The 23,911-nt window shown below is 41.2% G+C and overlaps 3 protein-coding genes across 5 annotated transcripts in view; 2 read left to right on the top strand and 1 right to left on the bottom strand.

Moving 5' to 3' along the window:
- LOC100555440 (D-serine dehydratase) overlaps nucleotides 1–23,911 on the top strand; it is a 459,449-nt gene that overhangs the window by 337,897 nt on the left and 97,641 nt on the right. The gene's annotated exons all lie outside the window — the stretch shown is intronic.
- LOC103281525 (cathelicidin-2) lies at nucleotides 1,557–15,591 on the top strand. 2 transcript variants are annotated; one of them, XM_008123275.3, is made up of 4 exons: nucleotides 1,598–2,083; nucleotides 8,598–8,705; nucleotides 11,784–11,861; nucleotides 13,186–15,591. In XM_008123275.3, the coding sequence occupies exons 1-4, from the start codon at nucleotides 1,880–1,882 to the stop codon at nucleotides 13,324–13,326; spliced, it is 531 nt and encodes a 176-aa protein (XP_008121482.2). In that variant the 5' UTR covers nucleotides 1,598–1,879; the 3' UTR covers nucleotides 13,327–15,591. The 2 variants fall into 2 exon arrangements, with proteins under 2 accessions (XP_062813868.1, XP_008121482.2); XM_062957798.1 differs by lacking the exon at nucleotides 11,784–11,861 and having other exon boundaries at nucleotides 1,557–2,083.
- Nucleotides 18,813–22,610, bottom strand: LOC100562913 (angiogenin). The gene is made up of 2 exons (XM_003229280.4): nucleotides 21,815–22,610; nucleotides 18,813–19,512 (listed from the first exon to the last, which is right to left on the bottom strand). The coding sequence occupies exon 2, from the start codon at nucleotides 19,488–19,490 to the stop codon at nucleotides 19,008–19,010; it is 483 nt and encodes a 160-aa protein (XP_003229328.1). The 5' UTR covers nucleotides 19,491–19,512; nucleotides 21,815–22,610; the 3' UTR covers nucleotides 18,813–19,007.

Genomic DNA, 23,911 nt, shown 5'->3' on the forward strand with positions numbered 1-23,911 from the left:
AAATTAGTGGGGGGGGGGGGGGGGGGATTTGTTTCTATAGTGTTTCCAAAATTGGTCGTAACTATAACGAGTTGAGTACTTTTTCATTGCTTTTCATTAAGTAATTGTGCCAGTGGGAAAACTTCAGGGGCTCTTTTCTTCCTCATTGTTAGAGCTATTGGCATGAAACATGTTACAATTATAGAACACATTTACTACTGCTAGGCTGTCAAGTTTGAGAATGATTTGCTCATCCACGGATTTTATTTATTTATTTCCCTCATTTCTATCCCGCCCTTTTCACCCGAAGGGACTCAGGGCGGCTCACAATCTAGCAAAAATTCAATGCCAATATACAATACAAGATAAAACATAAGCAATTAAAACAATTGAATAATTTGACAAAATACAATCAATACATTAAAAACCGTACAGTATAAAATCCTTGAACCATTCGTCCGCAAAACCCTTTTTTTGAGGAATTTTCAAAGTTTTTTACAAACAACATTGTAAGAAAACTTCAGAACATTGTAAGAAAACTATAAGAGCTATCTCCTTGGATTTTCTATACGGTGACACAAGGTAACGGGATCTTTGCCCAGATTTTTTGGGAAATCTGTGGATACTCAAGTCTCATTATAGGCAATGGGGAAGTAAAAGGGTAAAAGTGAAGTGAAGTATCTCATAAAATTCCAAAACTAAAATTTGCCTTTTGGATTCCACTAGGAAATGGCCTGGATTGCAATCTAATAAGGATGCCGTTCAAAATATAGAGCTTTCCCTTTAGAAGCAACCCCTTCCTTCTTGCTGATCATAGAATTAGAACAGGATCCTCAAAGGCCATCCAGTCTAACCCCCTTCTACCAGGCAATAAGACACCATCTAAGCCCTCCCGACAGATAGCCATCCAGCCTCTGCTTAAAAACCTCCAGAGATGGAAGGAGACTCCAAATTCTGCAATACTCTTGTGTCAATTGCAGGTGAAAACACTGAGCAGGTGTGTTTATATCACCTTAACAGTATTGGCGTATTGGTTAAAAGGTATGCCCCATTTCCTATGCAGATGGGGAGATGTAGCATTTACAAAGAAAGGATTCCTGAAATGCACAGGCTAGGAATGTAATCCAAAGATATACACTATACAACAGTAATTAAACCAAAATATAATCCATGTGTTACCAACACACATACATTCATATTTGGTGGTGGTTATGCAGGTATGGAAAACCTTGAGTAGTCAATTTCATTCTTTGAGTATATAAATTCAATGTGTCATTATCAATGATGGAGTGGACCTACAGGTAATACATATGAGTGGCTAGAAACACTTGTACATGATAAAAAAAAATACAAATTACAAAATATAGTAACGGCATTGAAGACGGGAGCAAATATACTCACATAAACTCTCCTACGTAAACATATGTGTGTTGGTAACACATGGATTATATTTTGGTTTAATTACTGTTGTATAGTATATATCTTTGGATTACATTTCTAGCTATAGTGGCCTCTTGCCTGTGAGATGTAGCATTTGGCACGGAACATTTCACTTTCCTTTTTTCGCACCAATCTGAACGGAACGGGACACAAAAAACACCCAAATCATGTCTATCTTTTTTCTTGCCAAGAGTTCGGAAGCATATAGCTACTTGATATTTCTTTAAACACAGCTGTGCAAGGCATTCCTTTTCCGAGATAGACTTGGGAGCGGAGACAGAAAGGCGTCCCATTTTCTCAAGGAAAGCCATTGATGTTCGATCCCAGCTATGCGCAGATTAAGGGTTGTTTTCAGAGGATGTGGCTTTGGCCAAGTTGAGCAAATTCCAGCATTTTTCGGATCCGGCGGCTGTTTTGCAAAGAGCCTCAGCTTGGTTTCGTTCCTTGGAAAGAGTCGGACATGGGGCTGCTGGTCCTGGTGGGTTTTGCCTTCTCGGCCGTGGTTTTGGGGGTCTCCTGGGGGTCCTCTCCTCCCATATTGGATGTCACTTCGGTCTTGAGCCCCCTCGAAGCCGCCCGGATGGCGGTCGAAGATTACAACGAAGGGACGACGGGAATTTCGTCCGTCTTCAGGCTGCTGAAGCTCCGGAACACCCACAAGACGGTAAATATGTCCAATGTGTTGTCAAAAGCTTTTGTGGCCGGAATCACTGGGTAGCTGTGAGTTTTTTGGGCTGTATAGCCATGTTCCAGAAGCATTCTCTCCTGACGTTTCGCCTGCATCTGTGGCAAATGGCATCTGTTGGAAATGAGGCAAGTGGGGTGTATATATATCTGTGGAATAATGCCCAGGGTGGGAGAAATAAGTTTACTATTCTAATTTCAATGTAGTCATGAATAATGAATAATATAAAAATAATATAATAGTAATAATATGATAATATACTACAATAATAATAGAATAATATGCTGGATTTCATATCACAAAATCACAAGCCGAACACTTCCCAAGTGTCTAGGACTATGTGATGTATTTTCGGATGATGCGTGCAGATCCCAGTAGGGTGGCCTTTTGCAGCTGGCAGATCGTAATTTTGTCAATGTCTATTGTTTCCAAATGCCAGCTGAGATCTTTTGGCACGGCACCCAATGTGCCCATCACCACCGGGACCACCTGCACTGGTTTCTGCCAGAGTCTTTGCAGTTCAATCTTGAGGTCCTGATAGCGGCTGAGTTTTTCCTGTTGTTTTTTGTCAATGCGACTGTCACCTGGGATGGCGACATCAATGATCCAAACCTTGTTCTTTTCCGCAACTGTGATGTCTGGTGTGTTGTGTTCCAGAACTTTGTCAGTCTGGATTCGGAAGTCCCACAGTATCTTTGCATGCTCATTTTCCACAACCTTTGCTGGTTTGTGATCCAACCAGTTCTTTGCTGCAGGGAGGTGGTACTTGAGGCATAAGTTCCCATGAATCATTTGGGCCACATAGTTGTGCCTCTGTTTGTAGTCTGTCTGTGCAATTTTCTTACAGCAGCTGAGGAGATGATCAATGGTTTTGTCGGCTTCCTTGCACAGTCTGCATTTTGGGTCGTATCTATCTTGTATCATATCATATCAGCATATCTATCTTGTTTGCTGTGTCATAATAGAATAATAATAATATAGATAGATATAGATATATGCAATGTGCATAATTCCCATGGAGTAAACAACAAAACCACTGGACCAAATCACACCAAATTTGGCCACAAAAGACATTAGTCATCCAATCAATCTGCATGCAGCAGCGTGTCAGCAAATATGGCTAGGCGTGTCAATGTTGACACGCGTGTCATAGGTTGGCCATCACTGACCTAGGACAATCCAAGTTGGCCCAGGCCTGGCCCAGCAGCATTCTCTCCTGATTTTTCACCTGTGGCTAGTGCCGTCTTCGGAGGATCTGGTGGTGCTCAAGTGCTAGTCAACACCTCCCAAGTAGAGGGTGCCTCCAGGCAACAACAGCCAGGCTGTTAATCAAGTGTGAAGGGTGCCATTAGCAAGCTTGATTTGCCAAGTGTTAAGTGGGATCCATTCATAGCAAGACACATAATACACAACTCTTAAGCCGGGCTCTACAGGCCAATTAGCTCTGATTTTTCTTTTTTGGCTTTAAAAGTTCCTGATTGAATTTTCTGTTTTTTTTCCTGTCCTGCCAAGCGGCTGGTTGGGTCACACTTTCTCTATTTCCAAAGAAAACATACCCAAAGAGGCCAGTTTGGGGCACATTTAAGAAGCAAATGAACTCATTCATCCCATTCATCCTTTGCAGAAGAGGAAAATATCCGCCACTTTTGCAGAATCGGACTGCCTTAGAGGTGTCTTTTCTGCTTCCTGGTTGCATTATATAAAGCAAGACCAATGTCTGGAATGAATATATATACATATAGACTATAGATCCCATTATCCTGCAACCTGTGATGGGCATTGCAGTACCATCTTCTATATATATAAACTAGCTGTGCCCGGCCACGCGTTGCTATGGCGAAGTATGGTGGTATGGGAAATAAAGTATTGAGGAATTGGTGGTAGTTAAGGTAAAGGGTCCCCTGGGCTGAGTGGGTTGCTAGGAGACCAAGTGACTGGCAGCAATTGGATAAAAACAATTATTCCTCTCCCTCTAATTAGGAATTTATTTTTCTTTTCTTTTTGTTGTATCAACCTAGAGGCATGGATGAGGGATTGTGATGTCAATTTTCGAGGTTGTGGGGTGTTTACTTTTGTTGTTTTGTTCACTGCCGTGATGCCATCACTCTTATATATATATATATATATATATATAGATGAGTGATGGCATCACGGCAACCCACAAAACAACAAAACTACAGGCCCCTCAACCTTGAAATTTGACAACACAACCCATCATCCATGCCTGTAGGTTGATACAACAAAAGGAAAAGAAAAATAAATTCCTAATTAGAGGGAGAGCAATAATTGTTTTTATCCAATTGCTGCCAGTTAGAAGGCTAAGCTCCGCTCACTTGGTCTAGCAACCAACTCAGCCAAGGGACAGCCAGGGTTCAGTTAGGGGACAGGCAGACTTAGGCCTCTTCCACAGATTATCTAATTTGCACTGGATTATATGGCAGTGTAGACTCAAGGCCCTTCCACACAGCTATATAACCCATTTATAATCTTATATTATCTGCTTTGAACTGGATTATCTTGAGTCCACACTGCCATATAATCCACTTCAGTGTGCAGTCGGACACGACTGGACTTAATGTCAAAAGAAAACCTTTACCTTAACTACTTAACTTAATGTCAAAAGAAAACCTTTACCTTAACTACCACCAATTCCTCAATACTTTATTTCCCATACCACCATACTTCTCCACAGCAACACGTGGCCGGGCACAGCTAGTCTTTTATATATGTACTAGCTGTGCCCGGCCACGCGTTGCTGTGGCAAAGTGGTGGTGGTATCGGTTAAAACTTGTTGTGGAATTTTTATTTGACGTTATTTGTATTTTTTTAAAATTAATTTTATTGTCACTTATCTTTTTTATTTATTATATTTTATTATTTTGTTGTATTATTTTTAGTCATTTTGTTATAGTATTTTATTGTATTAATTATTTTAGTGTTTTTCATATTTTTTTATTGTATTATTTGTATTTATTTTTTTATCATTATTTTATTAACACTGGGCTGAGTGGGTTGCTAGGAGACCAAGTGGGCGGAGCTTAGCCTTCTAACTGGCAGCAATTGGATAAAAACAATTATTCCTCTCCCTCTAATTAGGAATTTATTTTTCTTTTCTTTTTGTTGTATCAACCTAGAGGCATGGATGAGGGGTTGTGATGTCAATTTTCGAGGTTGTGGGGTGTTTACTTTTGTTGTTTTGTCCGCTGCTGTGATGCCATCACTCTTTTATATATATAGATATATATGTGTGTGTATAGATCCCATTATCCTGCAACCTGTGATGGGCATTGCAGTACCATCTTATATATATATATGTGTGTGTTTATAATGTATACACTATAGATCCCATTATCCTTAAACCTGTGATGGGCATTGCAGTCTCATCTTTTATATATATATGTGTGTGTGTGTGTGTGTAATGTACACACTATAGATCCCATTATCTTGCAACATGGTGGGCATTGTAGTCCCCCCTCTATATATGGGAGACTATAAATCCCATTATCCTGCAACCTGTGATGGGCATTGCAGTACCATCTTATATATATGTGTGTGTATAATGTATACACTATAGATCCCATTATCCTTAAACCTGTGATGGGCATTGCAGTCTCATCTTTTATATATATATGTGTGTGTGTGTGTGTGTGTGTGTGTGTGTGTGTGTGTGTAATGTACACACTATAGATCCCATTATCTTGCAACATGGTGGGCATTGTAGTCCCCCCTCTATATATGGGAGACTATAAATCCCATTATCCTGCAACCTGTGATGGGCATTGCAGTACCATCTTATATATATGTGTGTGTATAATGTATACACTATAGATCCCATTATCCTTAAACCTGTGATGGGCATTGCAGTCTCATCTTTTATATATATATGTGTGTGTGTGTGTGTGTGTGTGTGTGTGTGTGTGTGTAATGTACACACTATAGATCCCATTATCTTGCAACATGGTGGGCATTGTAGTCCCCCCTCTATATATATGGGAGACTATAAATCCCATTATCCTGCAACATATGGTGGGAATTGTAGTCCCATCTCTCCCTATAGAGAGAGGGGGGGTTGGAGGAGACTATAAATCCCATTATCCTGCACCACACACGAGAAAGCAGGCAAAAAGGGGAAAAAGCAATTCCAAAAGGGTCAGGAGGATAGCAAATACAAAAGTAACAAAACCCCCAGAAGGTCAAAGTACATAAAGTCAAGAGCACCACAATCCACAGCATTACTGAGAGCATCAATCAATAAACAAGGCAACAGGAACTTTTCCAAAGTAACCCATCCAGGAAACATAGGCATAAACTTGAACAGGAAACTTGAGGACACTGGGAACATGAACTTGAGAGCTGAGACAGCCATCCTTTGGCAACGTTGTCTCCTCTGAGAAGCGTGAGGCCAAGATCACTTCATTCAAGGCCGACCAAGTAGCCATGAGATCATGTCTAACGCATCTGAGCTTCAAGTCCTTTTCACGGATTCTCTCAGACTGTCTAATTCAGGGGTCCTCAAACTTTTTAAGCCGAGGGCCGGTCCACAATCCTTCAGGCTATTGAGGGGCCGGATTATCATTTGAAAATAAATCCAAACAAATTCTGGTGCACACTGCACATGTCTTATTTGTAGTTCAAAAACAACAACAACGAAAGAACAATACAATATTTAAAAATAAAAACCATTTTAACCAACATACATTTATCAGGATTTCAATGTGAAGTGTGGTCCTGCTTCTGGCCAATGAGATAGTCAAGTTAATTAGGGTTGTTGTTGTTGTTGTTGTTGTTGTTGTGTGCCTTCAAGTCATTTCAGACTTTGGGCGAGCCTAAGTCTAAAATGTATTTATTTATTATTTATTTATCTACTGCATTTATTTACTACATTTGTATCACACCCTTCTCATCCCAAAGGGGACTCAGAGTGGCTTACAAATTATATGTGCATACAATATGTTATATTATTAGCATAGAACAATATTAGCATTATATAATTATTATATTGAACTATACCACTATACTGTAATATTATTAGTAATATTATATGTAATATAGAATATATAATTAATATTCTTATATGGTATTATTATTAGTGTTATATTGTATTACATTATAATATTATTATCAATATTATATGTATATACAATTTATTATATTATAAAACTGAGGACGGGGGCCAGGTAAATGACCTCGGAGGGCCGCATCCGGCCCCTGGGCCTTAGTTTGGGGACCCCTGGTCTAATTAGTCTGTTTTCCACTCCCTCTGTTCTCAAACCTAATCTGGCTTCTCAGGAAAGCTCCCCTTCAGCCAAAGGCCGATTCCCAAGGAAATTGGTTTCAGTATCCCTGGTTGCTTGGGAATGTTTGCAGGAATGCAAAACATCATCTCTCCTACCACTGACATCACTTTGAAATCCTCGTCCTCCGACATGTCAGAAAAATCAGAGAAATCCTCAGCTGTTTGCTGAGCCACAACGCTATAATAATAATTATTTATTTATTTATTTATTTGCAGCATTTATATTCCGCCCTTCTTTCTCACCCCGAAGGGGACTCAGGGCGGATCACATTACACATATAGGCAAACATTCAATGCCTTTTAACATAGAACAAAGACAAACAAACATAGGCTCCGAGCGGGGCTCGAACTCATGACCTCCTGGTCAGAGTGATTCATTGCAGTTAATTGCAGCTGGCTTGCTCTCCCGCCTGCGCCACAGCCCGGGCCCAATAAATAAATATTACAACGGCTATAATAATAATAATAATAATAATAATAATAATAATAATAATAATAATAATAATAATAATAACTGTATTCTCATACCCCGCCCCATCTCCCCGGAGGGACTCGGAGCGGCTTACATGGGGCCATGCCCATGCCCGACATACAAATACAATAACAGCGATAAAACAATAAAAACAATTTTTCACATCGATAAGACATCAACGTCAGTAAAACAGTCATAAAAATCAATATACTGCATAAAATATTAAAAACGGGAGGCTAAAACAGATCTGGGCCAAACATGGGAGAGGTAGTTTCATGGCTAAAATAATCAATAAAGTGCAAGTAATTATGGCCAGGCATCCTATTGTTGAGTGGGCAGATGAATCAACCTACAAAGATTAATCCTCGGATTAACGCTCCTTGGTTAGTCAATTTTTTAATAACTGAATAGCAATGAATGTTTGGTGTATTGTGCTGAATGGCTGTCCTTTATTAATTTGAGTCTCCATTTGGCCGTGGAGACCTAATTGTCCAAAGAATCTCCCAGCCTCAAAAGGAAAGCAAAGGCAAACAAATCTGGCCAAGGAAATAGGTTTGCTTTAGGATGAAGAACTTGAAAGTAGCCCTTGACCGCACCAACATTGTGGCTTCAAGGGCATTAGATTCGGCAACTCCCTTTGATTGTAAGCATCTTGGAGAAGGAATGGATGACTTCTTATGTCATTGTAAAACTATATATATATATCTCCCTTTTTGTCTCCAAAGAGGTTTGCCTGGGGGGTCCATTTCAGCATGAACTTCACCGTCAAGGAGACCCATTGCCAGAAGACCTCCAGTTACCAGATGGGAGACTGCAAATACAAGCCCAACGGGGTGAGTGGGCCTTTTGACTATTTGTATATTTTAAGTTGGATGGGATGCTTTTATGTTAAGTTGCTTCGAGTCTCCTGCAGGAGAGATAAAGCAGAAAATAATAATAATAATAATAATAATAATAATAATAATAATAATAATAATAATAATAATAATAAGGAAAAGCTGATAAGGAGAAGACCTGGCTCTGGCTCACGAATGGGACCCTGAAGAAGGAGACAGAAGGCCTGATCCTTGCAGCCCAGGAGCAAGCCATCAGGACAAAGGCAATTAATAATAATAATAATAATAATAATAATAATAATAATAATAATAATAATAATAATAGAAGACCTGGCTCTGGCTCACGAATGGGACCCTGAAGAAGGAGACAGAAGGCCTGATCCTTGCAGCCCAGGAGCAAGACATCAGAACAAATGCAATTCAGGCCAAGATTGAAAAATCAGCTGATGACCCAAAATGCAGACTGTGCAAGGAAGCTGACGAAACCATTGATTCTATCCTCAGCTGCTGTAAGAAAATCGCACAGACAGACTACAAACAGAGGCACAACTATGTGGCCCAAATGATCCATTGGAACTTATGCCTCAAGTACCACCTGCCAGCAGCAAAGAACTGGTGGGATCACAAACCTGCAAAAGTATTGGAAAATGAGCACGCAAAGATACTGTGGGACTTCCGAATCCAGACTGACAAAGTTCTGGAACACAACACACCAGACATCACAGTTGTGGAAAAGAACAAGGTTTGGATCATTGATGTTGCCATCCCAGGTGACAGTCGCATTGACGAAAAACAACAGGAAAAACTCAGCCGCTATCAGGACCTCAAGATTGAACTTCAAAGACTCTGGCAGAAACCAGTGCAGGTGGTCCCGGTGGTGATGGGCACACTGGGTGCTGTGCCAAAAGATCTCAGCCGGCATTTGGAAACAATAGACATTGACAAAATCACCATCTGCCAACTGCAAAAGGCCACCCTACTGGGATCTGCACACATCATCAGAAAATACATCACACAGTCCTAGACACTTGGGAAGTGTTCGACTTGTGGTTTTGCGAAACGAAATCCAGCATATCTATCTTGTTTGCTGTGCCATACAACGTTGTTGTGTTGATAATAATAATAATAATAATAATAATAATAATAATAATAATAATAAAGGACCTGTATATGTGTTTCTCCCAATTTCACAGGGATCGCATACCCCTAAACTAACATTTGAGTTAAAAGCAATTAAACTATTAACAAGGGAACATGTAAACAGCACAGGACCTTCTGAAAGTCACTTTCCCAATTGAGCCATCAAAAGGCTGCTGAAATAATAATAATAATAATAATAATAATAATAATAATAATAATAATAATAATAATACATCACACAGTCCTAGACACTTGGGAAGTGTTCGACTTGTGATTTTGTGATACGAAATCCAGCATATTTATCTTGTTTGCTGTGTAATAATAATAATATAATAATAATAATAATAATAATAATAATATCCAGCATATATATCTCATTTGCTGTGTCATACTATGTCTTTGTGTTAATAATAATAATAATAATAATAATAATAATAATAATAATAATAATATCACACAGTCCTAGATACTTGGGAAGTGTCCAATGTGTGATCCAATACAACAGCCAGCAGAGTGTCTGCTGTGGATTCATCTTGTGTTTCTAATAATAATAATAATAATAATAATAATAATAATAATAATAATAATAAAAAATCACACAGTCCTAGACACTTGGGAAGTGTTCCAGTTGTGATGTTGTGATACGAAATCCAGCATATCTATCTTGTTTGCTGTGTAATAATAATAATAATAATAATAATAATAATAATAATAATAATAATAAATAATCATAAATAATCATCATAATAATCATCATAATAATAATAGTAATATCCAGCATATATATCTCATTTGCTATGTCATACTATGTCTTTGTGTTAATAATAATAATAATAATAATAATAATACCACACAGTCCTAGACACTTGGTAAGTGTCCGACGTGTGATCCAAGACAACAGCTAGCAGAGTGTCTGCTGTGGATTCATCTTGTGTTTCTAATAATAATAATAATTAAAATAATAATAAAAATAATAATATCCAGCATATATATCTCATTTGCTGTGTCATACTATGTCTTTGTGTTAATAATAATAATAATAATAATAATAATAATAATAATAATAATAATACCACACAGTCCTAGACACTTGGTAAGTGTCCGACGTGTGATCCAAGACAACAGCTAGCAGAGTGTCTGCTGTGGATTCATTTTGTGTTTCAAATAATAATAATAATAATAATAATAATAATAATACACTTGATTTATATTCTGCTCTATGTCCCTGAGGATACTCAGAGTGGATCACAATATATACAGATAGGCAAACATTCACTGTGGAATAACAATGACATACAACTACACAGAGCAAAGTATGTTGCCATGTTGCCAGTATGGCTGCATGGGCGCCTTATTAGCTTCCCACCAAAGCGGTACCTATTGATCTACTCACATTTGCATATTTCCGTACTGCTAGGTTATCAGGAGCTAGGGCTAACAGCAAGAGCTCACCCAGACCCATGGCTTCAAATTGGCAACCTTTAGGTCAGCAGATTCAACGGTTTAATGGTTTAACCCATTGCACCACCGTGGCCCCTTAACAAATAGCAAAGGAGGTATCAGCCTAGAGAGATTGGCACTGTCAACAACAAAAGAACAACACTTTATTTATGTTCAACCCTATCTCCCCAAGGGGATTCAGGGTGGATCATAGTACACATACACGACAAACATTCAATGCCGTTTGGACAGACAGGACAAGGACAGAACAGACAGAAAGGAGGTATGTTGTCTTGAAGTCCAGCTTCAGTGCCTTGGAGGTTGAGCTCGGATTCAGCCACAGGGGGGAGCTGTTGCTCCATTCTCTATGTCGAAAAGCCATCAGGACTGTCCCTGTGAAATATTGGGGCAGTTGGAAGGTATGGATCGGAGTGGAATATATTTACATCCCAGGCCAAGATGTTCTCAATCCCAACGACTGCTTCTCTTCCCCAGGTGGTGAAGGATTGCTCCGCTGAAGTCTCCATTCTCAACTTCATGCAAGACTCCCCTTTGACCTCCGTGAAATGCCAGGTGAGAGGCCTGGCATTTTTATTTATTTGCCTTTTTATTTATTTACAGTAATTATCTTCCGCCCTTTCTTCTCACCCCAAAGAGGACTCAGGGCAGATCACAGAACATACATATGTGGCAAACATTCCATGCGGTTTATACACTGACAAGACAGACAATTGTACATAGAAATATATATATCTATATATATAAAAGAGTGATGGCACCACGGCAGTGGACAAAACAACAAAAGTAAACACCCCACAACCTCGAAAATTGACAGCACAACCCCTCATCCATGCCTCTAGGTTGATACAACAAAAAGAAAAGAAAAATAAAGTCCTAATTAGAGGGAGAGGAATAATTGTTTTTATCCAATTGCTGCCAGTTAGAAGGCTAAGCTCCGCTCACTTGGTCTCCTAGCAACCCACTCAGCCCAGGGGACCCTTTACCTTAACTATCACCAATTCCTCAATACTTTATTTCCCATACCACTATACTTCGCCACAGCAACGCGTGGCCGGGCACAGCTAGTGTATATGTATGTGTATATATATATATATATATATATATATATATATATATATATATATATATATGCTTTTCCCATCTTCGGCATCTTGGAGGCTTGTGCTCGGTCTTGGCCACGGAAGGGGGGGTGCTATCGGTCCATCTCCCTGCTGAAGAGCTTTGTTCGTAAACTTCACCCTTGATTGAATTGCTGCCATTTTTCTGGCATTTCCTTATGGGTGCCTTTAAAATACCTCCCCGCTTTTAAGCAGTATCTATTTATCTACTCACATTTTGCTTTCAAACTGCTAGGTAGACAGAAGTTGGGCTAAAGGCCAGGAGCTCACTCTTTACTCAGGATTCACACACATACATACACGTTGTTTTCCACCACGAGTTAATCATTTGTCTCCGGTCGTTAATGTCAGCAGTTCAGCAACTTTTAATTACAGTTAATGAATTCAGTAGTTTTCCAGGCCTCATTTCTTAGGATGGCCTCTTTATATAGGTCCCAACCATACATACGATTGGATTCAATCCACATATCATATTTATTTATCCATCACTCTAGTGTCCACGAGGAGCTCTGCTGCAGACAATTCAGGTCTTGCAAAACCTCACTGTCCTTAACCAAGCTCTATTCCAGTCTTTTTCTTCTGCTTTCCATTGCAAGTTGTGTTTGTGCCTTTTGCATTGAGCCATGCCACCGCATGATGTGTCCACACTATGACAGCCTCAGTTGAGTTGCATTAACTTCGAAGCTCAGGCTCGATTTATTTGCGATTGAATGCCTTGATTTGTTGAGACGTGTCTTGCTTCCTCTCGTTCCTTTTAGCGGGCTTCGTCCGGTGGACGGAAAACCAAATCCGGCTCCCGGCCCCAAGCGGTGAAGGCGCCGAACCTTCAAATGGATGCAGAGCCCTATTTCCCATCGTCCTTTTCCACCGCGGCCCTGAGAGCTGTCGAAGAGAAGTAACATCACGACTGATCTCCTTCCGGACGAGAGCCATTTGCGTTGCTTTTGACAGCCTCCTTCATAGCCCTTGAGTGCGGCACAACACTTTATTATTTAGCCTCATCTGGCTCATCATATTGCTAAATATTATCGCTTATTCATGCTACATACTTGTCATGATCATATTGAAGGAGGGGAGTGTTTGTTTTTAACTGCGGCAGGAATTTTTATATTGACATATGCCAGTGATGGCCAACCTATGACACGCGTGTCAGCACTGACACGCCTAACCATTTTTGCTGACACGCTGCCGCATGCAGATTGATTGGATGACTATGTCTTTTGTGGCCAAATTTGATGCAATTTGGTCCAGTGGTATTGTTGTTTAGTCCATGGGAATTATGCACATATATACACACACACACACACACACACACACATATATATACACACACACACTAGCTATGCCTGGCCACGCGTTGCTGTGGGGAAGTCTGGTGGTATGGGAAATAAAGTATTGAGGAATTGGTGGTAGTTAAGGTAAAGGGTAAACGTTTTCCCCTGACGTTAAGTCCAGCATGTCCCCTGGGCTGAGTTGATTCCTAGGAGACCAAGTGGGCAGAGATTAGTCCTCTAACTGGCAGCAATTGGATAAAAACAATTATTCCTTTCCCTCTAATTAGGACTTTATTTTTCTTTTCTTTTTGTTGTATCAACCTAGAGGCATGGATGATGGGTTGTGTTGTCAAATTTCGAGGTTGGGGGGCCTGTAGTTTTGTTGTTTTGTTGGTCGCCGTGATGCCATCACTCATCTATATATATATAAAAGAGTGATGGCATCACGGCAGTGAACAAAACTCATATATATATATATATATATATATATATATATATATATATATCATAATATTATTATCATAATATATTATCATATTACATATATTATTACTATTATATTATTATTCATTATTCATGACTACATTGAAACTAGAATAGAGAGAAATCAGCGTGGAAACTGCAAGAGGTCCCATAGATTGTTGTAAATGGAAATAATGGTCGTAAATAGTTTTTGATTTATTAAATACAGTTATATATTGCAATTATATATTTTTGTTATTTAAACTATACATATTGTGAAATTATGGTTTTTTTCTCAAAGTGACACACCACCCAAGTCATGCTAGTTGTTTTGGTGAATTTTGACACACCAAGTGCAAAAGGTTGCCCATCATTGTCATATGCAAATATTACATCAATCCTATGTTTTGGGAGAGACAATCGCAGCAGGAGTTTAAGGTACTGTCGAAGGCTTTCATGGCTGGAATCACTGGGGTGTTGCATGTTTTACAGACTATATGGCCAACGTAGCAGCATTTGCTCCTGACATTTCGCCTGCATCTGTGGTTAATGGCATCTTCAGAGGATCGGATGGTTGTCAAGCAAGTGGAGTACACAGAAAGGCTGGACCACTCTGATAACAAACACCGAGAATCATAGACTCATAGAATTTTTTTTTTCCGTGTCAGGAGCAACCGGACTTGCTTCTGGAGTGAGAGAATTGGCCGTCTGCAAGGACGTTGCCCAGGGGACGCCCGGATGTTTTGATGTTTTTACCATCCTTGTGGGAGGCTTCTCTCATGTCCCCGCATGGAGCTGGAGCTGATAGAGGGAGCTCATCCGCACCCTCCCCAGGTGGGATTCGAACCTGGCAGCCTTCAGGTCAGCAACCCAACCTTCAAGTCACAAGGCTTTTATCCCCTAGGCCACCGGAGGCTCCATGACTCATAGAATAATAGAGTTGGAAGAGACCACGTGGGCCATCTAGTCCAACCCCCTGCCTTGCAGGTAAAGCACAATCAAAGCACCCCCGACAGATGGCCATCCAGCCTCTGTTTCAAAGTCTCCAAGGGAGAAGCTTCCACCAGACTCTGAGGCAGAGAGTTCCACTGCTGAACAGCTCTTCTTACAGTCAGAAAGTTCTTCCTCATGTCCTTCCTCTTCATTTGAACCCATGGCTCCATTGAGTCCAATTTTCCAGAGCAGAAAAGAAGCCTTTTCCCTCTTCCTTGTGACACCCTTTCACATGTTTATCCATGGCCCTCATCATGTCTCCTCTCAGCCCTCTCTCCTGCAGGATAAACATGGCCAGCTCTTTAAGACACTCCTCAAAGGGATTCTTGGTTCCAGACTGCGAAGAGCTAATAACGACTGCCACCAATTTGTAATGAATTTATAACGCTGCCACCAATTTGCGAAGATGCAACCACCAAAAGACTCAAAGAGGAGACCTCTCTCTCTCTCTCTCTCTCTCTCTCTCTCTCTCTCTCTCTCTCTATATATATATATATATATATATATATATATATATATCTTCTTCTTATTCACTTTAGATGGTAACGCAACTTGGTTTATAATATATGCGACAGAGGCTTAGATGTTGGAGGAACAATAACAAGTTTATTCAGACACAGAGCTTAGTGGTTACAATGTTGTTTCTCACTTAGAGGCACTTTTATTAACAGTTACAATACGAGAATGAGGTAAGACAAACTCCCTAAAGTGTCATTTCTTTTACTTAAAGTAGTTAGAACTTCTTCCTCTGCTACTTTTAAACCGCAGTCACCCTGTGATATACGATCACAGATTTTCTGTTCCTTACCAGGGCACAGACTACATTAAATAAGTCACTAAACTTATTTTAAACCGACTCAAAAATGAACAATTGAGTCTCCTTGATCCCCTCAATTTAGGATCAATCTTCCCTGTGCCTCATCAGAGCACAGACTGAATCCCTTCTTTAAACTCCACTTTTTCAAAAAAACAGCAGTTGGCTCCGCCTACTTCTCCATGGCAACCAGCCTCTGAGTGCTGAGATGCAAAAACTGTAATATTTAACCTTTTAAAACACAAATACACAATCAAACATAACATCTGTAAACCAAAAATTCATATTTCATTACACAGACCTTTGATCCTTCTAGTCACTCTCTTCCTCTGGACCCCTTCCAGCTTAGAGTCAATCTCTCTTTTGAACTGTGGGCCCAGAATTGGACTCAGTGTGGTTCCAAGTAAAGAAGTCTGACCAAACAGAATGGAGAGGCACCATGACTTCCCTCGATCTGGACACTAAGACTCCTCTGGCTGCTGCTTATTGATTTATGTTATTGTTTTGCACTTTTTGTATTTTGCATGTTGTACCTTGAGTGAGTGAGTGAGACGGTGGCGGGGTACAAATAAAGTTTATTAAAATACCATTGGCCTTTTGAGCTGCTGCATCACACTCTTGGCTCATGTTCAACCTGTTCTCCATGAAGGCTCCCAGATCTTTCTCACATGGACTGTTGTCTAGCCAGGCTTCACCCATCTGTATCTTTATCTTTGCATTTCATTTTGTTTCTGCCTAAGTGTCGGATCTTACATTTGTCCTTGTTGACATTCATTTTGTTAGTTTTGGCCGATAAGCTCTCTACTCTGTTGAGATCCTTTTGAATTCTGATCCTGTCCTCTGGAGTAATGGCTCTCCTTTCTCATTTGATCCCAACTGCAAACCCAATCAGCCTGCCCTCGAAACCAGTGGTTCCTAAACTGTGGTCTGTGGACCACCAGTGGTCCACAAGAACAAAAATATGGTTCGTAACCTCACAATTACTACACCGTTGCCTTGAAACCATGCAGAACGAGAGCAACTAGTCTCGCAAAACCTTCTTATAGTGCCAAGGCAATGGAGATGTCGGGAGGAGAGAGGCTGGATTCCCATGAAAGACTACTACTACCACATCAACTCTAGATTATTAAATATGGCTTTCTGTGGGCGAGCAGATGGAGACTACTGGATGGCATATGTCCTGTATCAGAAGCTAGAGCTGATGTGGTCTATCCAATGCAATGTCCTGAATCAGCTCCCGAAAGAACCAAACTGAATCTAAAGTTGACCAAAAACTGATTTGTTACCCTTTTGGAAATCATGCTGGAGTGTGTTCCCTGGTCAAGTCATGAATAAAGATCCTGAACGGAACTGGGCCCAGGTACTTTATGTCTCTCACATATATAATTTCCCCTAAACACTTCATGTTTTTTCCTATGTGTTCCTATTTTGCCTCTATGTTGTGTTAACCTAATGCTTTATGCTCCTGAGATCTCCATTCCCCGTGTTCCTGAACCCAAAGATGTCTTGCATCCCACACAATTGTATAGCCTGGGGAAAAGAAACCAAGCTGGGAACTTCCTCATCAAGTGCCCAGTTCCACCTGTATTGTTGGACTTTACCTGAACATTGCAATACAATACTTCTATTCAGGCGGTGGAAATCACCTCCCTTGCCCCTTGGGGAGAGAGCAATTCACCACTCCCCGCGCCTTTGATGAACAGGACTGCTCGCATCGGAAGGAATCAGCATTTCTACAGCCAAACCCATCCTCTTGTCAATTTTGCATGATTGTATTAATATAATGTTTTGTTTCTCTGGGGTCTGAAATCGCCAGTCCAGCCCTCTTAATGGGCCAGGTCATGTTCATCTCATAACACAATAGCATTCTTGGGTAGGGCCAGAGATTCCCTCAATCACTTTGTTATTTTTCCTGTTCAGTAAAAGGAACCCCATTCATCGACACTTGATCATCCCTTGTCCCAGCCCACGCTGGCCAGTGAGCCAAGCCCCTCTCTGTGACTGGTCAGAATTAGAGGCTTGGCTACAGCCTGTGCCAGCTTGTGTATAAAAAGGGCTGTGAAACTGTATTCTGTATGCTATCTACTTTGTGAATGAATCACTAGCTAGCATCTTATCTGCAGATAATAAAATCTTCCTTGGCTGAAAATCACCTTCTCTCCCTGTTTGCTGGCTAATTTCATTTGGGTCTGTAGTCTGCATGCTCGCCATAGCAGGGACTCCCTCAAAACTCATTGCCTCCATATGTTAGAGCAATGTCGGAGTTGCGACCTTTTGTAAAAGCGCTCAATACTTGGCTGTTTGGTTGTGCATTTAAGTAAATCAGATCTAATTTGCCAAATAGTCTCTGTTGAATGTTTTTATGTTGAATGTTTTTATGTTGAATGTTTTTATGTTGAATGTTTTTATGTTGAATGTTTTTATGTTGAATGTTTTTATGTTGAATGTTTTTATGTTGAATGTTTTTATGTTGAATGTTTTTTATACTGTGGAATGATATTTAAAATTGTAAGTCGCTTGGAGCACTCTGGTGGAGAGCGACTAATTAAGAAATAAAGTGAAGTGAAATGAAGTGAAGTGAAAACGGGCAACTCAGGCTGATTCCTTGCCTGGGTTTCTGCCAACAGGCTTCTCCCTGGTCTCACTGCCAGGGGTTGCCTCCTAGATTGTGGCCAACAATGTGCTGAATGTGTCTTTCCAAAGGTCTGGAGAAGGTTCTTTTTTTTTGTGACGAGGTGGCAAGTCGAGTCACAAAACCCAATCCCACCTTGCCCCAACCCAAGCCCTGACCGTCTCCTTGCCCCCGAAAGAAGAGATTTCAAAGAAAGGCCAGACCACGAGGGAGTTTGCAATGCTTCAAAGCAAAATGTATTTGTTTCTCTGGCATAAAAGCCGGCACACTTTGATAGGGGAGTCAGAGTTAGAGAAGGGTAAGAACAGAACGCATGCCTACTTGTCTATGATGAAAGCTGCAATGACAAAAGATAAAAGAAGCTACAGGAGAAATGGACTCAGTAGGGGAGCAACGCTGGCCGGCTCATTTCTTACACTTTTTGGGTCGATCGATGATGACCTTGCCTTCGTCGTAGTGGACGGGGTAGCCTTGCTCGCAAGCAATGACAATATAGCGGGGCCGGTTGTCGTGCCTGTAGTCGCAGGGCGGGCGGGTCGACCCTCCTTTCATGTTGCAGGTGGTGACGCGGAAGGCGTCGCAGCTCAGGCGCATGTTCCCATAGGGCTCCCCTTTTTCCCCACACACGGCTTTGATGGCATTATCGCTGGCGTGGATGAAGCTGTTCTTTTGCTTGCAGTTGGGACGGGTCAGGCCTCGTTTCTTCATCATATCGTTGCAGTACCTTCCTCCGGTGTTTGGGTTGGAGTTGTCCCGATGCTGGTTCAGGAAGTGAATGTACCTCTCCTTGACCCCAGGAGGTTGGCGGGACGCATCGATTTCGGAGACCGAGACCAAAACAGCCAGAAACACCAAGAGAAGGAGGCCGGGCCCTTCGAAAACTCTCATTGTGGAGACCAATACCAGGGATCTAAAGTGAGGGAAAGAGACAAGCAGATGCATACAAGGTCTATCAGGCCAACACCAGAGATCTCAAACCAAGGCAGACTGGTAGATACATATGGCTTTTGTTCCCAAATAAGGTCTGTAAAGCCAAAGCAGCATTAAAGCAGAGCAGAGTGTGGCCTTCCGTGGCTCTTGTGACCCACAAACACCATCACAGAATCCTTCAGCTGTAAGAGACTCCAATGTAAACAATGAATATATAGGGAAATGAAATGTAAACATGGTGACATTCATGCAAAAGCACAACAGGTGTGTAGAATAATCACAGCAACTATTCACAAATCCAAACTTCACACCAAACAGCAAACCATTGGAAAGCAAAGCCAAACCATGGTTTGAAAGTGTGTTGAAGGAAGATTCTTGTTTGAGCTAATCACGTTTTTCATACACTTTCAAACCACAGTCTCCAATTCTGATGTTCTATCTAGTTATACGTTCTAGTGCTGTGAATAGTCGCTGTGATTATTTTACATACGAGTTATGCTTTAGCCTAATGAAGGTAAACATGGTGACATTGATGTGAAAGCACAACAGGTGTGTAAAATAATCGCAGCAACTATTCACAAATCCAAACTTTACACCAAACAGCAAACCATTGGAAAGCAGAGCCAAACCATGGTTTGGAAGTGTGTTGAAGGAAAACTCTTGTTTGAACTAACCACATTTTTCATACACTTTCAAATCATAGTTTCCAATTCCGATGTGCTCTCTAGTTACATATTCTAGCTTTGTGAATAATCACTGTGATTATTTTACATACGAGTTATGCTTTAGCCTAAGCATCACCATCTTTACCTTTCATTTCCCTACCTCTTCATCGTTTACATTTAGGAGAACATGAAGTGCTTCTGATGGTGGGTTAGTTCTACTCCACAACACCTGATGGGCATGACAAGGCTCTAAGGAACAACTTTGGAAACAGCTAGGAGTGTATTGTGTGTGTGTCTTGAGTCGGAGCAAAGGGTGAGGCCAAGCTGAGTGCTGTTTCCAAAAGTCATGGCCAACGGAGAGATGGGGACCCTCTCATATATTGCGCCAAATTGCTATATGTGTGTGTGTAAAGAAATCCTTGCAAAGTTGCTTGCAAAAGATCTCTGCAAAAAGGGAGCTGAGCTGTTTGCAGAGGCGAGCCAAGCTTAAAAACAATGTATCAGTTTGCTGGCAGATGGCTGGGTTTTGTCAGTTGGGAATCTGAGCTTGCAGGGAGAGCACACAAAAAGACAGGCTCTCTAGCTACGGTCAAGTAGCACTTTGAATATGCTATGCTGTATATATTGATTGCTGATTGATTAGTTATTGATCCTACACAACTACAAGGGCATTGTATGATTGCTGAACTATTTACTTAACTTCAACTCAACAAGTAAAGTTCTTTTGTTCTTTCAATTCCTCTGCCTGGTCTGAGTCTTTTGCACGTGGTGTTAACTGGACGCTACTGGTTCCGCTATACACACTCGTTAACATCATAGGGAGTCAATGACAAAGCTCCGAAGGAGTCTTGCCAGGGAATCCCTACGATCCTGTCTCCTAAAAGTCATGGTCAACTTAAATGTGGAGAACATCATTTGGGCTTGGGATTTGGGGGCGGTGCAGACGGTTCTGGGACCGAATGTGGATGCCTGGAGGTTGCCCACTGCATTTCAGAGGCAGAGCAAAGAAGTGTGGACCCATGCTGCTTGACCACTTGGCCATTGGTGGATTCTGGGAGTTGTAGTCTGCAAGCTCTGACTGTGGTGCTGCTGGCCATAATCCCAATGTGAATCCCTACTAATGTGCTGCTGAATCCATGGGAACTTGGGAAATCCTCCCTTGTCTAAATGCCCTTGCTTGACTACTCCAGTTGGGGTAAATACTTGGGGCTCTTATTTATTATTATTTATTTACAGCATTTATATTCCGCCCTTCTTTCTCACCCCGAAGGGGACTCAGGGCGGATCACATTACACATATAGGCAAACATTCAATGCCTTTTAACATAGAACAAAGACAGACAAACATAGGCTTCGAGCGGGCCTCGAACTCATGACCTCCTGGTCAGAGTGATTCATTGCAGCTGGTTGCAGCTGGCGTGCTCTCCCACCTGTGCCACAGCTCGGGCTCTTAATCCCCTTGGAGACTCACTTCACCTGAACTCAGTCTCTTCCTCCCGGAGAAATGCCTTCCAATCACAGCTTTTTAATTCCTGCCTCTCTATGCGGCTTGCAGACAGAAAGCACAGCAACTTTAAACAGTGAGATAAGAATCCATATCCCAGATGTCATACTCACGCTCCAGGCAGAAGAGACTTCTTTCGCAGGATGCTCCGAGAAGATGTGGCTTCGGTAGGAGATGCCTCGTCCACTTTGCCCCGATGCCTTTATATTGGGGAGGGGGTCAAGCCCCTCCGTGGCCAGCGGGATTCTCATTGGCTACTCTGGTCGTTTCCTCTTTCTCCACAAGACCAAAGGCTTGAGTGGCGCAAGAGGCCTGCTGTTCACGTGGCTGTTGTTTTGGAGCTTGTCTTTCTCTCTCCCTAGGACCACGGACCCTTGGGCTCCATCTATATCTCCATTTCATATGGTCAGTGTGGACTCATTTAATGCAATGCAGTTAAACTGCTTTATATGAGCCTAAACTGACCATTCCAAACTGCATGACACGGCAGGGTAAATCGGACTCCAAAGATCCAAGCCCCCCAGTTTTGGGGAGATAAGAGACTCACGTTGTTATCGAACCCTCTGGCTATTTCCCAAGCCAGGCAACTACCGAGACCACCTGCATTGTGTGTATGTAAAGATAAATTAAGGCAAGCTCAGGATGTTTGTCCATTGAAGGCTGAGAGTCTGCTGCTTCCATGGGAGCAGGACTTAGAAAATGCACAGACATTAACTTTCTTTATTGGCAGCCAAGTCCCGGATTGTCCAAAATCAACACTCTTCTCTCGCAAGACTTGCACTGCTGCCTTTGAGCCCGGTACCTTCCGTTTTGCCTGGAACTGGACACTCGAGTTCATCAGGAATAGAACGAGCAGCAGCTGTACCCCTCAAACGCTATCATGCCAAAACCTTGAATAAATTGTATCACTTTAATGATTTCTGTACAGCTTGTATCTTTCTTAATCTGCACTGCATCAATCTATATACAGTAGAGTCTCACTTATCCAACGTTCTGGATTATCCAACACAGTTTTGTAGTCAATGTTTTCAATATATTGTGATATTTTGGTGCTAAATTCGTAAATACAGTAATTGCTACATAGCATTACTGCGTATTGAACTACTTTTTCTGTCAAATTTGTTGTATAACATGATGTTTTGATGCTTAATTTGTACAATCATAACCTAAATTAATGTTTAATAGGCTTCTCCTTAATCTCTCCTTATTATCCAACATATTCGCTTATCCAACATTCTGCCGGCCCATTTATGTTGGATAAGTGAGACTCTACTGTATATAAAAGAGTGATGGAATCCTGGCACCGAGCAAAACAACAAAACTAAACACCCCCCAACCTCGACATTTCACAACACAATCCATCATCCACGCCTCGAGGTTGAAAGCACAAAATATCACGTCAGGAATCTCCACAAGGCCTAAAAAACCCCAAAAACAGGAGCTATTCAGTGCGATTGCAATGGGCCACAGCAATGCGTGGCAGGGCACAGCTAGTTCCTTATATGAAGTATATGAAGTATTTCATACGTGTGTACCATAGAATCATAGAATCATAGAATAGTAGAGTTGGAAGAGACCTCATGGGCCATCCAGTCCAACCCCCTGCCAAGAAGCAGGAAAATCTCACTGTACCAAAATCTCACTCTTTCTTGTGACCCTGTTTCAACAATCCCTTGGGAACAAGCGCTTGGCCAAATCCCTCTGGCCATTTCCCAAGCCATGCCACTACCGAGACCATTGTGTGTCTGTAAAGATAGATGATCCTCTTCACCAGCCATTTAAACTCAGGCTGAGAGTCTGCTATTAAACCTTGTGGCTTGTCTTCAACCGGGTGAGTTGGTTTCTCTGTCTTCACCCATCTGGTTTAGCATACGCTCGCCGGGCACGGACTCGCTATCCGCAGTCCTCGCTCAATCACCACAACGTGACTTTGGTGTTCGCTCTTGCCATTGCTTTCCCAACAATACACATTCTTCTCTTGGTTTGGAAATTTTTTTTTGAATTTTTTTGAATTTAGTTTTTATTGAATTTAAAATTTTTCATACAATAATTGATCACATAGCAGATGTTTAATTTATCATACAATACTTGCATCATTCTTTTATATCTACTGTTGATTAATATCTACTACATCGTTAACCTTTGTCTATCTATATTTCTTCACCACTGTGTATGCCCCCCTCCCTCCCCGAGCCATTTCTTATGCATTG

Source organism: Anolis carolinensis, chromosome 6, assembly GCF_035594765.1.
Source record: "Anolis carolinensis isolate JA03-04 chromosome 6, rAnoCar3.1.pri, whole genome shotgun sequence".
NCBI classification, from domain to species: Eukaryota; Metazoa; Chordata; class Lepidosauria; order Squamata; family Dactyloidae; genus Anolis; species Anolis carolinensis.